Raw genomic sequence first — 14670 nt, 5'->3', positions numbered from 1 at the left:
ATAAGACCATATATAATAGCAGAATGTAAAGCTGGTGGTTATAAATTTGCCTGGAAATGAAACTCTCTTGTAAAGGGAACAAGTAGTTGAAAGAGGAAACTGGAGGTTTCTTGTCCTTATAACGGATGTGTAATAAAGGGCTCCCCAACAGCTCCTGATACATGACGGGAGATTCTAGAACCCCCATTTCATACAAACAAGACCTGGCTAGGAGAGGCCCAGGATATAGGGACTGGCTAGGAGAGGCCCAGGATATAGGGACTGGCTAGGAGAGCTCCCGTTATACAAATTAACCGGTAAGAGGAAGAGCAGTTACAGACTGAGGCACCTGCTAGGAGCCGTCCCGCTACAGACAGGGGTGGGACTTACACACCCTTGGGTCACACCCGGATTTCTATGTCTTTATATAGTGTACAGGGGCAGGACTTACACACCCTCAGGTCACACCCGGCTTTCTATGTCTTTATATAGTGTACAGGGGCAGGACTTACACACCCTCAGGTCACACCCGGCTTTCTATGTCTTTATATAGTGTACAGGGGCAGGACTTACACACCCTCAGGTCACACCCGGCTTTCTATGTCTTTATATAGTGTACAGGGGCGGGACTTACACACCCGGCTTCCTATGTCTTTATATAGTGTACAGGGGCGGGACTTACACACCCAGCTTCCTATGTCTTTATATAGTGTACAGGGGCGGGACTTACACACCCGTCTTCCTATTTCTTTATATAGTGTACAGGGGCGGGACTTACACACGTGGCTTCCTATGTCTTTATATAGCGTACAGGGGCGGAACTTACACTCCCCCAGGTCACACCCGGCTTCCTATGTCTTTATATAGTGTACAAGGGCGGGACTTACAAACTCTCAGGTCACACCCGGCGTCCTATGTCTTTATATAGTGTACAGGGGCGGGACTTACACACCCTCAGGTCACACCGGCTTCCTATGTCTTTATATAGTGTACAGGGGCGGGACTTACACACGTGGCTTCCTATGTCTTTATATAGCGTACAGGGGCGGGACTTACACACCCTCAGGTCACACCGGCTTCCTATGTCTTTATATAGTGTACAGGGGCGGGACTTACACACGTGGCTTCCTATGTCTTTATATAGCGTACAGGGGCGGGACTTACACACCCTCAGGTCACACCCGGCTTCCTATGTCTTTATATAGTGTACAAGGGCGGGACTTACACACCCTCAGGTCACACCCGGCGTCCTATGTCTTTATATAGTGTACAGGGGCGGGACTTACACACCCTCAGGTCACACCGGCTTCCTATGTCTTTATATAGTGTACAGGGGTGGGACTTACACACCCTCAGGTCACACACCGGCTTCCTATGTCTTTATATAGTGTACAGGGGCGGGACTTACACTACCTCAGGTCACACCCAGCTTCCTATGTCTTTATTTTGTGTACAGGGGCGGGACTTACACACCGTCAGGTCACACCCGGCTTCCTATGTCTTTATTTTGTGTAAAGGGGCGGGACTTACACAACCTCAGGTCACACCCGGCTCCTTATGTCTTTATATAGCGTACAGGGGCGGGACTTACACACCCTCAGGTCACACCCAGCTTCCTATGTCTTTATATAGTGTACAGGGGCGGGACTTACACACCCGGCTTCCTATGTCTTTATATAGTTACAGGGGCGGGACTTACACACCCTCAGGTCACACCTGGCTTCCTAAGTTCCTATGTCTTTATATAGTGTACAGGGGCGGGACTTACACACCCGGCTTCCTATGTCTTTATATAGTTACAGGGGCGGGACTTACACACCCTTAGGTCACACCTGGCTTCCTAAGTTCCTATGTCTTTATATAGTGTACAGGGGCGGGACTTACACAGCCGGCTTCCTATGTCTTTATATAGTTACAGGGGCGGGACTTACACACCCTCAGGTCACACCTGGCTTCCTAAGTTCCTATGTATTTATATAGTGTACAGGGGCGGGACTTACACACCCTCAAGTCACACCCGGCTTCCTATGTCTTTATATAGTGTACAGGGGCAGGACTTACACACCCTCAGGTCACACCCGGCTTCCTATGTCTTTATATAGTGTACAGGGGCGGGACTTACACACCCGGCTAACTATGTCTTTATTTTGTGTACAGGGGCGGGACTTATACACCCTCAGGTCACACCCGGCTTCCTATGTCTTTATATAGTGTACAGGGGCGGGACTTACACACCCTCAGGTCACACCCGGCTTCCTATGTCTTTATATAGTGTACAGGGGCGGGACTTACACACCCTCAGGTCACACCCGGCTTCCTATGTCTTTATATAGTGTACAGGAGCGGGACTTACACACCCAGCTTCCTATGTCTTTATATAGTGTACAGGGGCGGGACTTACACACCCTCAAGTCACACCCGGCTTCCTATGTCTTTATATAGTGTACAGGGGCGGGACTTACACACCCGGCTTCCTATGTCTTTATATAGTGTACAGGGGCGGGACTTACACACCCTCAGGTCACACCCGGCTTCCTATGTCTTTATATAGTGTACAAGGGCGGGACTTACACACCCGGCTAACTATGTCTTTATTTTGTGTACAGGGGCGGGACTTATACACCCTCAGGTCACACCCGGCTTCCTATGTCTTTATATAGTGTACAGGGGCGGGACCTACACACGTCACACCCGGCTTCCTATGTCTTTATATAGCGCAGCTGCCGAAGCTCTGAGCTACATCATTCAGCCTTTCTCCCCTGAGGTCACTTGCTATCGCGGCTATCACTGCCCCGCTTCCTTCCCTTTCTGACTGAGGGTGTTTCACTTCCACTCTTTACCGGTAAGTGTCTGAGGCTTTCCCGCGTGGTTCCGAGCCGCTTCTTTATGTCATTTGTTACCCGGGCATAGTGCTTATCACTGGTCTAGTCTAAGAATCCCCATTAGTTAGAACCTTATGTGACGCTATAGGGGCATCTCACCCGCCTAAATTCCCATATTTCTTTGTCTCCTAAAGATTCTGTTCCTGAAACAAATACTTCTGTTCCTCTTTATCTGCTGCAGTGAGCGATTTATTTAATACCAAGGGACTGATTCTAGGGGTTAGGTACCTGGGTCCTGTTCCATTTGCTGTATATTCAGTACCTATTGCTAGCAGTGATACAGCTGTGTGCTTCACTGAGGCACTAAATATCTGACTATTGCCTGGCACTACATGTGTGTGTATATATATATATTATCCTATGGTTGATGGGTGTGTAATTTGCATGTACAAGTGTTCATATTTGACTTATGGATTTATTTTTCTCCTTGTCTCCCTTGCAGCATAAGTATTATGTTTATACAACAACCTATTTCCTACAACTTTTCTATGGAAAGTAAAGGGTATCGAATCTTTGCTGCCAGTGGCAAATGTGACGGCCGGGACGCCTTCAGAGAATCTTGATATCTGTTCTTGCAACCCCCTGAAATACTTGACTAAGGTAAGATTGGTTTCCCTGAAGCTTATTACCTTGGGTTTAGTTGCATATTGTAGAATGCAGTTATAGGCTAAAAATTCTATTTCAAATGCACGTCTGTAATTTACTTAAAGGGATAGGAAAGGCTAAACTAAAATTGCATGATTCAGATCAGTCATTTAGATTTTTTTTTTTTTTTTTTAATTCACTTCTATTTTCAAATGTTTTGTTCTCTTGGTATCCCTTGTTGAGAAAATATATGCACATATCCTACACTAATGGGAGCTAGCTGCTGATTGGTGCCTGCACTCTTGTCTTTTCTGATTGGCTAACTAGATGTGTTCAGCTAGCTGTCAGTAATGCAATAATGCTCCTTTGGCAATGGATAACAAGAGAATGAAGCAAATTGATACTAGAAGTAAATTGGAAAGTTGTTTGAAATTCTGAAATTTAAACATGCTCAACGTATGTTTTAATGATTTTCTGAGCTTTAGTGAAAACAAGTTACCCCTTGTTATGGAGAATTGATTCTTCTATACAAGTAAAATGTATGTATGTTTCTCCCCCCATTAAAATCAAACTGTATAGTGACTGGCTCACTTAAAGGGAAGTAACGGCAATAATAAAATGCAGTGTACAGACAATTTATCATTGTGCAAATGTCTTTAGCAATGTAATCCCTTTGTGGGTATTAGTCTGCAGGGATGGCAACGCATTGCTGCACTTGAGTAAAAGCGTTTGCCAATCACAAAATTCTGATTATTGCACCAATTTGTCCCTTTAAAGACACAATATTTATATTGTGTGTATTTGTCTGTAAAAGGACAAGGGATGAGATTCCTTTGTAATTTAGTAGGAAACGCATGATTCTACAGTATCTTTGTACTGAAACATTTATTGAGCACAGGCACAAAAACCAGGTCTCGGATGTTACAAAGGAACGTTTGTTGTTTATGCTCCTATACATAAAGTGAATCTTGTGGGGGGTTGTGATATTTAATTGTGGTACAAGGTAGAAAGGGGTTTGTAGGCTTTATTAGGTTGTTGGATAACACAATGTGCCTTGTCATGGAACAGTAATGTAAACGGATCCTTGACAACTCCTTGTTTTTGCATAAATTAAGATTACTGGGAACCAACTGCCTGCCCGTTGCTAATGTAGGTGAAAGGCCATAGAGTGGGGGTGGGTGTCTGCTATCTCTTAGCTGCTGGATCTTATACAAAGGGAACAAAACACTCTATCCTGTATTTGTTACCAGGCTATGGCAGTTGTTAAAATCGGCTTTTAACCCCTTGTTCTAGATGACTGCCTCATTTTAGCTAGTGAGCTGCAGATATGGGGTTAACACAACCCCCACAAAGTGCCACATTGATCCTAAAGCCCCGTTAGAAACCAGCTCACTGAGAGAAAAAAATGAGGTGTCACTTTAAACTGAGCTAGGATCTGTAGTGAATCCTGTTCATCCTTTAAATGTCTGGCTTCTGTTAGTTGCCATTAAAGGGACAGTCAACACAAAAATGTATTGTTTTAAAAGATAGCTAATGCCTTTACTACCCATTCCCCAGCTTTACACAACCAACGTGGTTATATTAACATACTTTATAATCTTTAAACCTCTAAATTTCTGTCTGTTTCTATGTCCCTAAAGACAGCCCCATGATCACATTCTTTTGTATTTGCTTTTCACATCAGGGGAAGCTAGTTCATGTGAGCCGTATAGATAACATTGTGCTGACGCCCGTGGATTCTAACACAGCACTAATTGGGTTAAATGCAAGTCAATAGTCATGTGATCAGGGGGCAGTCAGAAGATGCTTAGAAACAAGGTAATCAGAGGTAAAAAGTGTTTTAATATAACAGTGTTTGCTGTGCAAAACTGGGGAATGGGTAATAAAGGGATTGTCTATTAAAACAATAAAAAAAAATAATTTGAGTTGACTGTCCCTTTAAGTGTTTTCTCCCCCTTTGACCATATGGTCAGCGCCATTTGACTCCTGGCGACTGGTACAAGATCTGTATAAGCATCCTGTCTAATGCATATGAGTTCATCCCTGTTAGTGCTTTCCTTTGAACACATCTTTATGCCTTATCTCTGGTTAGTGGGAGGGATAGACCCTGACTTCAGTAATTATATAAGCTACTGGCATTCTAAAGGCCATATAACACACTGGTGTTATGTCACAATGTGCCCTGGACAGATGCTCTGCCTAACCCCATGGACAGAAACACGTTTGTCCTTTGTCATCCTGTATGTTCTCTACAGTGTGTAAATCTGTTGCATCTATTGTACATACAACCAGAAATTTGCTAAACATACAAGAAGCCATGCAAAAAACAAAATGCTGATTTGTAACCCCTTTTGTAGGCATTACAACTGGCTCCAGAAAAGCAATGCACTACTGGGAGCTAGCTGGTGCTTGGGGTCTACATATATGCCTCTTGTCATTGGCTCAGCTACCTCCCAGTACCACATTGCTGCTCTGGAGCTGCCAGAAAAGATTTATTGCATCTCTAAACTCAAAGTTGCAATGTTATAACTTCTTATACAGAATGTTAATGATATATGATGGGACCACAGTGTAAATGTATTCATTGGTACTAAAGTTCAAAATCATTTTAAATTGTGTAATCGTTATAAACTTTTTTTTTTTTTCCTTTTTTTTCCCCCCAGACTTTGGCAGAGTTTGTTTGCCTTGTCTTGTCACTACATCATTCCTCACACAAGAGCATCACTTCATTTTTGGTTTTTACTTAATCACCAAAGCCACAATGGTTGGATTTAAGCCCACAGATGTGCCACCAACTGCTGCTGTGAAGTTCATCGGTGCCGGGACGGCCGCTTGTATAGCTGACCTGTTCACCTTCCCACTAGACACTGCTAAAGTCAGGCTCCAGGTAACTGTCTGCACTCTTGGCTCTAGAAGGGTTAAGCATTGCACACAGACATCCAAAACATGCTGTAAAGGGTTAATCTGTCCCTAAACTCACTGTGCTTAGCTGCAAGGACTTTAATCACACTCCACAAATCTTAACGATTTACTCCGTAGAAAATACCTTTTTTTTTTAATTGTGACCCTGAGGTAGACAATGCTCCCTGATCAAATGTGTGTAAGGGAAGGCAATCTGGTGATGTCACAGGGCAGCAATGCATTTTCTTCCTACACTTTAACTTTCAACCTTTTATATGGTCTGTAGAAAAGCTTACTTGCCTACCCTGTTATAGTCAATAAAATCTAGATTCCAGATATTGCATATTAGTTGAAATATTTTAACTTTATTTTATTGCACAGATCCAAGGAGAGACTAAAGCTTCAGTCAACATAAAGGCTGCCCAGTACAAGGGGGTCTTCGGCACCATCTCTACAATGGTGAAGACTGAGGGTCCAAAAAGCCTGTATAATGGTCTGGTTGCCGGTTTGCAGCGACAGATGAGCTTTGCCTCCGTCCGTATTGGACTGTATGACTCTGTCAAGCAATTCTACACCAAAGGATCTGAACGTAAGCAAAGCACACATTAGCATTTAGACACTGTACAGGCATTCTGGTTTGTTTAAATGAAAAGCGAAGTGCTTCTGAATACTTTAGTAATAGTGTGGGTTCCCCTCCACCCACGTTTATATTTAAACAGGAAGTACTTGTCTGCACATATTGCTCACTGGCCGGTAAGGAAAAATCCCTCAGCTTGATAGGCAGACACGCCCTATAAGAATAAAAACTCACTCCTCTTTCCTCCAAAATTGATCATAAAAAAAAAAGCCGCTTGTGAAACAATAATTTAAAGGGACAGCTGTAGAGTATAAAATGTATGAGATTTGCTTTTTTTTTAGGCTTATTTGTGTATATGAATTAGCTGATTTTGTGTTTTGAAGCCACAACCTTATAAAATGGGCTGAGCTTGTAGGTCTAATCGGATCTCATTACTGTATTATGTTGTGTACATATACCTTTTATATTTATCTGTCCATGAGTCAATCACCAATACTTGGAGAGAACAATGGAAAATAAATTGCCTTCTCTCTTCTATAACCCACTGGGAGTGTAATTTGTTCTACTGGCTGTGTTAACACAGCTTGGCCTTGAGGCCAAAAACTTTCAGAATGGGCGGGGATAGCACAGGCTAAATCTTTCAAATGCCATCAGGTTAATAAAAATAATTGTAAACAAATGTGTTCTGTGGTCTCTTGCAGATGTTGGGATTGGAAGCAGGCTGCTTGCTGGCTGCACCACTGGTGCTATGGCCGTGGCAATAGCTCAGCCTACAGATGTGGTAAAGGTGAGATTCCAGGCTCAGGCTAACGTTTCCAGCGCCAGAAGATACAAAGGGACCATGGAGGCGTACAAAACTATCGCACGAGAGGAAGGCATGCGCGGCCTCTGGAAAGGTTTGTGTAGTGTCACTGTAAAGTGATCTCAAAGGGCCATAATTTGAAAAATTTGTTAGTGTCATTTTAAGACTATTGACCCTATACTACTGTTTAAACCCCCCACTGCAGTGCTCTGCGGGCCCTATGTGGTACTTCTGCTGTGTTTAACCCCTTTGTGGGGGGTTACACACGCACGGTAGTGCAGGGTCAATAGTCTTAATGAATTGGAGCATGTAATTCTTAAGCTGTTATGGCTTTATTTTTATTTTACCTGTTAATTATAAACATTGTTTCAATTGGTTGTAACTTATTTCAGTTTGCAGTCATCTAACAACCTTGAGTCTTAAAGGGACAGTAAAGTAAACAGTTTAAACTTTCATGATTCATATTGAGCAAGCAGTTTACAAATGTTTTAAAGAGACAGTAAAGATTAAATTAAACCTGACATCAGTACAATAATATGCTTGAACAAATTTGTCCCTTTTACTCTTCACACAATCCTCTGAGAAACCTTTCTCTTTGGACATTCTTGTGTAATGGCAGAACATGTAATACAACTTAAATTGTTCTGTTTGCAGGTACCGCACCCAACATAACCCGAAATGCAATAGTTAACTGCACTGAGCTGGTGACTTATGACCTGATCAAGGACATGTTGCTGAAATCCAACCTTATGACTGGTAAGTTAGGGACCTGGAGAATGTCTGTTTAGGATTATGGGTTACTCGGTACACAACTCACCTTTGTTATCTTGGTTATTAAAATGGGCAAGCTTGCTTCTCTAAAGATGAAGGGTTTAGTGAGACAGCAAGGCAGGCTGTTGTGCTTGGTTACAAGCCGGTAACTGTACGGATGGTGTGAAAGGAATAACGTTCTGAGAAATAGGCAGAATAGGTTTAGTTTACACTTCATCACATACAGAAATGGGACTACTGGTGGCTGTTTAAAGATGACCTCACACAAGGCAAGTACAGAATAGGAAAGTATATCTAAAGCATCACTGGGTTTAGCGGATCTAGCTCTTGGAGTAATCCTTTTTTTTTTTTTTTATTATAACCACAGCATCTGCATCTGTAGATAGTCAGTCTCCTGATTGGCTGTGTGCCATTATAGCCAATGTTAAATGCCTGGTCAGTTGTGGTCAGCTTTTGCTTCTATTCAGCCATCCTTTATTTCCACTAACTGCAAAATTATTGGAAATACTTCTAGCATAACAATGCAGTGTCACATGTGTGTACTGGTAGCCAAAAATAGCACTTAAGTGAATATGGTTTTAGTCTAAGTTGGTTTAAAGAGGTCTTTCCCCTTAAATCGCATTTAATTTCAAATGATTGGTTTAAATTAAAGTACTATTTACATTTTATTTTTCCCCCCCTAGGTTTCCTGTCATTTTTTTAAACTGGTTTTCTACCTCCCCCAGATAGTCTAAGTCTAGAGTACATGTGTTAGACTATGAACTGGCCAGTGCAATGTGATAAGCACCCAAGAGGCATTTCAAGGCATATGTAACTGGACTGCAAAACAGGCACTTTTTTTTTTTTTAAAGTTTTCTTGACATACAAAGTGTACTTCAGCAATTGAACACAATTGTAAAAGGTCCAAAAAAGTTAAAGGGACATTAAACTCAAATTTTCTTTTGTGATTCAGAGCATGACATTTTAAGCAACTTTCTGATTTACTCCTATTAAATTTTCTTCATTCTCTTGGTATCTTTATTTGAAATGTAAGTTTAGATGTCGGCCCATTTTTGGTTAACAACCTGGGTTGTTTTTGCTGATTGGTGGATAAATTCACCCACCAATAAACAAGTGCTGTCCATAGTTCTAAACCAAGAAATGGCTTAGATGCCTTTTTCAAATAAAGATGGCAAGAGAACGAAGAAATGTATAAAAGGAGTAAAATAGAAAGTTGCTTAAAATTGCATGCTCTATCTGAATCGTGAAAGAGGAAAAATTTGGGTTGTGTCCCTTAAAGGATTACTTTCTGTTATAATTTTTAAGCTAAACAACTAACATATTAAAGTTAATGAACATTAATTAAAACCTACTGATGTATATTTTCTCCAAAACGAAGTTTCATAACGTTCTAAAAGTTATATCTTTTATTCGCCGATGTCACGTTATCCTGCCCACTATTTTCAGCACTGCATGTTCAAAATACTTAAACCAATAACTTTGTGTTTAAAGCGCCATTTTGAAACCTAGGTATTGTAAACGGATTGGTAAAGAGCAAGGGATACGCACGGAGTGGGTTTGGAAAACAATTAAATTTGCCGACAAGATTTCTAATATACGGTAGAGATATGTTAATGAAATGCTAATGATAGAAAGCGTATTTGGGGTAGTTAGTTAGTAACAGGCATAGAAAATATTTACTTAAAGTGGCCCTTTAAGTTTTTTTGTTTTGGCAAAAGTAGCTTTGGTTTGAGTCGCTTGTAAAATTGAAATCTCTGCTGTGACCAATTACACATGAAATCCCTCTTCCTGTACTACTGTAGATAACCTTCCTTGCCATTTCACCGCTGCGTTCGGAGCTGGGTTCTGCACCACGGTGATTGCCTCCCCAGTTGATGTAGTGAAGACAAGATACATGAACTCTGCCATGGGCCAGTACAAAAGCGCCCTGAACTGTGCACTCACCATGTTTAAAAAGGAGGGACCCTTAGCATTCTACAAAGGGTAAGTGCTGAGATTGTTTACGTATGATGTTTTAAAGGGACATTAACTAAATGTAATTGTATTGAAGTTATTCCACACTAGTCATTGGTGCTGCCATATTGATATTTAGCTTTCACTGATCTCCTTCAGATACCTGCAGTGTAAAATAGTTTCCAAAATGGCAGCACCCATAATTAGGTGTCCTTTCAATGGCTTTACTTTGTATTTTAAAGGGTCAGTCTAGTCAAAATTAAATTTTCATTATTCCGATAGAGCATGCAAATTTTAAACTTTCCGATTTACATTTATCAGACTTGCTTATTTTTTGCTTTGTTGAAAGCTAGGCTCATATGCTAATTTCTAAGTCCTTGAAGGCTGCCTCTTATCTTGGTGCATTTTAACAAGTTTTTCATAGCTAAACAGTGCTAGTTCACATGTGACCTATAGATAACATTGTGCTCACTCCTGTGGAGTTATTTATGAGCCAGCACATTGGCTAAACAAATTTGTGTGGGGGAAAAAAAAACTAAGGCTTAGATACAAGAATTATCACAGAAGTGTCTTAATAACAGTGTTGGTTATGCAAAACTGGGGAATGGGTAATAAAGGGATTATCTAACTTTTTAAAATTGAAGTAGATTGTGCATAAGTTACCTTGTAGGTCTAAATCTTTACATTCTGGCTTGCAGAACCCTTTAACTACAATTTACTTTGGCTAATTGGATACATTTTATTACAGAACCTTTAATGTGAAGCCATTGATACATTTGTAACTTTTTGCCTCTTTTCTATCCCTAGATTTATGCCTTCGTTCTTGAGGCTGGGTTCTTGGAATGTGGTTATGTTTGTGACCTACGAACAGCTTAAGAGGGCTATGATGTCTGCCAAGATCTCATGGGAAGCTCCCTTTTGAACCTGAGTGACTGCCCGTTCTGCTGGGCTTGCATCTAGAATTTTTATAAGCGCCTGTGTACCTCCTGTAAAGGTTTTTAGTTTAAAATAAATAAATAAATAAAAATCCATTTTACGACTGCAGTTGCCTCTCCAAAGAATCTCTCAGAACAGATTCTTCATCACTGAATGCTTTCCATATGTGCAAATAAATTGGGGTGATTAAGTAAGCTGGACTGACTGCCCCAATAGCAAAATTTACCTTAAATTATTTTCTAATGCAGGGGGCTAGAAACGGCAAAAGAAATATGGCTAAACACTGCACAAAACAATGTTTGTTTTTTGTGTTAAACTTGTAATAACCTTTAGCTTTATTTTTATATAATTTTACATTCCTAAAGAATGTTCGTTTTAACCTTTTTTAAATGTTTGCACCTTGTTGAGAATTAAAGGTTTCACTTAATACGCTTGCATTTTGTTTAGTTTGGTACAGATGTCATTAATGTTGCTAGTGATGACATTTTAAGATGTTCTATGGTAAATTTGCTCTCTAAACCATAAGTTTAGATTTTGGGCTTTTTATTAAATAGTAACAAGTGCTCACTCCTGTTATTGAATGGCTCCATCTGGAGTGCTGTACTCTGGCTCGCTTCCAGAAATCTCACTGGGGAAACTGCTTTCTTATAGTAAGTGACATAATTTACATTCCTAAAGGAAATCTGACTAATGTACATTAAGTCTGCTGACTCATTCTTGCATCTTTGCTGTGATTTAAGCAAACTACTTCCCATTTGTGGGTTTTTCTGGTGCAGAGGTTGTGAGCAGTGTTCCCTCTAAGGCCAGTTTTGTGTGCGGCCCAGCTGTGAAATAGTTAATTAGGTAACCACACCCTGCAATTAGCAAACACTGCACAATGCAGATGGCAAGGTATGGTTTCTTAACTGTTTCACTGCTGGGCTGCACACAACTGTCCTTAGAGCAGTGCTTTCCAAACTGTGTCGGGACACACTAGTGTGTCGGCAGCAGTGTGTAGGTGTGTCCCTGCTTCAGCACTAATTTTTAAAAAATTTAATATACTGCATGTGTAGTCTCTTTAATTGGCTCGTGACTGCATGTGTAGTCAGTGAGTGGGACAGCAGTGTGTTTGCAGCACGGGCAGAAGTCAATCTGACTCACCAAGCTCTGAGGGCGGTAGCTTAAACGCTGAGCTGAAATCAGAAGTCAGTGGGGGGGGTTTTGACAGCTAGCTCCCAGTAGTGCATTGCTGCTCCTGCTCTTGATATATGGATAGGAAGTGGAAGCTTAAAAATGCTTGATGAGATGTGAGAGTGTCTTTATCCAATATTCCACCAAATATTCAGAAACTGTGTTCATCCCATCAACCTCATACATCCCATTAAAATAGTAAGTAGCTTTTGGTGATATTAAACTTTTGTTTAATTCTTGCACATACATACTGTTACTTGTAAATACATTTAGTTATTATATAATTCATGTATGTGTCTGTATCTCTTAAAACAAGTTAGTTTAACCTCCTGTTTGCCAGTACAACTGAATTACTGTCGCAAAATGATGTAGGGCTAAAAAGTGTGTCACCAACATAAAAAGTTTGGAAAGCTCTGCCTTAGAGGGAACACTGGTTGTGAGTGTCCATAGACGGATGTTTTACAGAAGCAACACCTACAGGTCTGAAGACGCACCAGAAACACAAGTTATGAAGCAGCGGTCTAAAGACCGCTGCTTCATAACCCTGTCCGCCTGCACTGAGCAGGCGGACAGGAATCGCCGGAAATCAACCCGATCCAATACGATCGGGTTGATTGACACCCCCTGCTGGCGGCCAATTGGCCACGAGTCAGCAGGGGGCGGCGTTGCACCAGCAGCTCTTGTGAGCTGCTGGTGCAATGTTAAATGCGGAGAGCGTATTGCTCTCCGCATTTAGCGAGGTCTTGCGGACCTGATCCGCAGTGTTGCATCATGTCTGTAAGCCCTTTAATAAATGGGCCCCTTGGCGTCTTACTGTGCTGATCTGTAAGATTTGTCCGGTTTCTGCTTAACTGCAGCTTTTAGATTTCCTTTTCTGAAAGTGCATGGTGTAAAATTAAAGTCCCTATTATGCACAGAAACAATGTGTGGGTTTTGGTTATTTCCATGCTTCATATAATCTAAAGATCGTAGCCTTAAAGAGAATACATAAAAACACTGGTTTAAAATTTTATGCTCTGAATTCCATTAAAGGAACACTGAACCCAAATTTTTCTTTTGTTATTCAGATAGAGCAGGCAACTTTCTAATTTACTCCTATTAGCAATTGTTCTTCATTCTCTTGGTATCTTTATTTGAAAAACAAAAAATGTAAGTTTAGATGCCGGCCCATTTTGGTGAACAACCTGGATTGTTCTTGCTGATTGGTGGATAAATTCATCCACCAATTAACAAGTGCTGTCGATGGTTCTGAACTTTCTTTTTCAAATAAAGATAGCAAGAGAACAAAGAAATTGATAATAGGAGTAAATTAGAAAGATGCTTAAAATTGCATGCTCTATCTGAATCATGAAAGAGAAATTTGGGTTCAGTGTCCCTTTAAGTTTGTGTCATTCTATAAGTATCATTTTAAGTCTCGGCAATGCATTACTGAGTTAACTGAACACATTGTATGAGCCAATCACTAGAGGAATACATGTGCAGCTAGCTCCCAATGATGCTTCGGAGCCTACTTGGGTATTTCAATAAAGGTTATGAAGAGAACATATTAGATAATAGAAGGAAACTGGAAAGTTCACGAGAGCTTCAGGGTTTCACATTTTAATACGGGGCAATGTGACTTGATAACCCTGTGTTAAACAGCAGCGCATGGTCTAGTAAGTACTATCACAAATCACTTTAATGTGACTTAAGTGGAATTAATCGCCATAGACCAGCAAGAAGAGAACTAATTCTGTCATCCTATGTATTTGCTACCCTCAAAGTACTCCTGAAAATATCTCTTGCGTCATGGATACCAGTATGTACTTAATAGTAACATTTAGCTTAACTTCCTCTGCCTTGTGCACATTTTACTTCTGAAATTGATTTATCTTCTTTCTATACCTAAAGAATTGGGTCTCCCTGTGTGGGTGCTCTCTGGTTAACACTTACACTGATCTTACTTTGGGTAAAACTATATGACCTGCACAATGTAAATCTAGCTAATTTAATGCTGACACAATAGATTTGTGTAAACACTCACATTCAAAATAAGGTAACTTTTTTAGTGCCATTAAATTGAATTTTTAATAAAGTTTCTTTATTTGAAGTTTTACATTATTGCACTAAACATT

General features: G+C 40.6%; 1 protein-coding gene across 1 annotated transcript; it reads left to right on the top strand.

Moving 5' to 3' along the window:
- Window positions 1-2663: 2663 nt before the first annotated feature.
- On the top strand, window positions 2664-11813 carry UCP2 (uncoupling protein 2). The gene is made up of 8 exons (XM_053708734.1): window positions 2664-2821; window positions 3304-3461; window positions 6110-6333; window positions 6729-6936; window positions 7626-7820; window positions 8381-8482; window positions 10300-10480; window positions 11258-11813. The coding sequence occupies exons 3-8, from the start codon at window positions 6208-6210 to the stop codon at window positions 11370-11372; spliced, it is 927 nt and encodes a 308-aa protein (XP_053564709.1). The 5' UTR covers window positions 2664-2821; window positions 3304-3461; window positions 6110-6207; the 3' UTR covers window positions 11373-11813.
- The last annotated feature ends 2857 nt before the right edge of the window (window positions 11814-14670 follow it).

This window comes from Bombina bombina, chromosome 3 (genome assembly GCF_027579735.1).
Source record: "Bombina bombina isolate aBomBom1 chromosome 3, aBomBom1.pri, whole genome shotgun sequence".
Lineage (NCBI taxonomy): Eukaryota > Metazoa > Chordata > Amphibia > Anura > Bombinatoridae > Bombina > Bombina bombina.
Note: the sequence above shows the minus strand (reverse complement) of the source record. Positions and strands in the feature narration are given on the sequence as shown.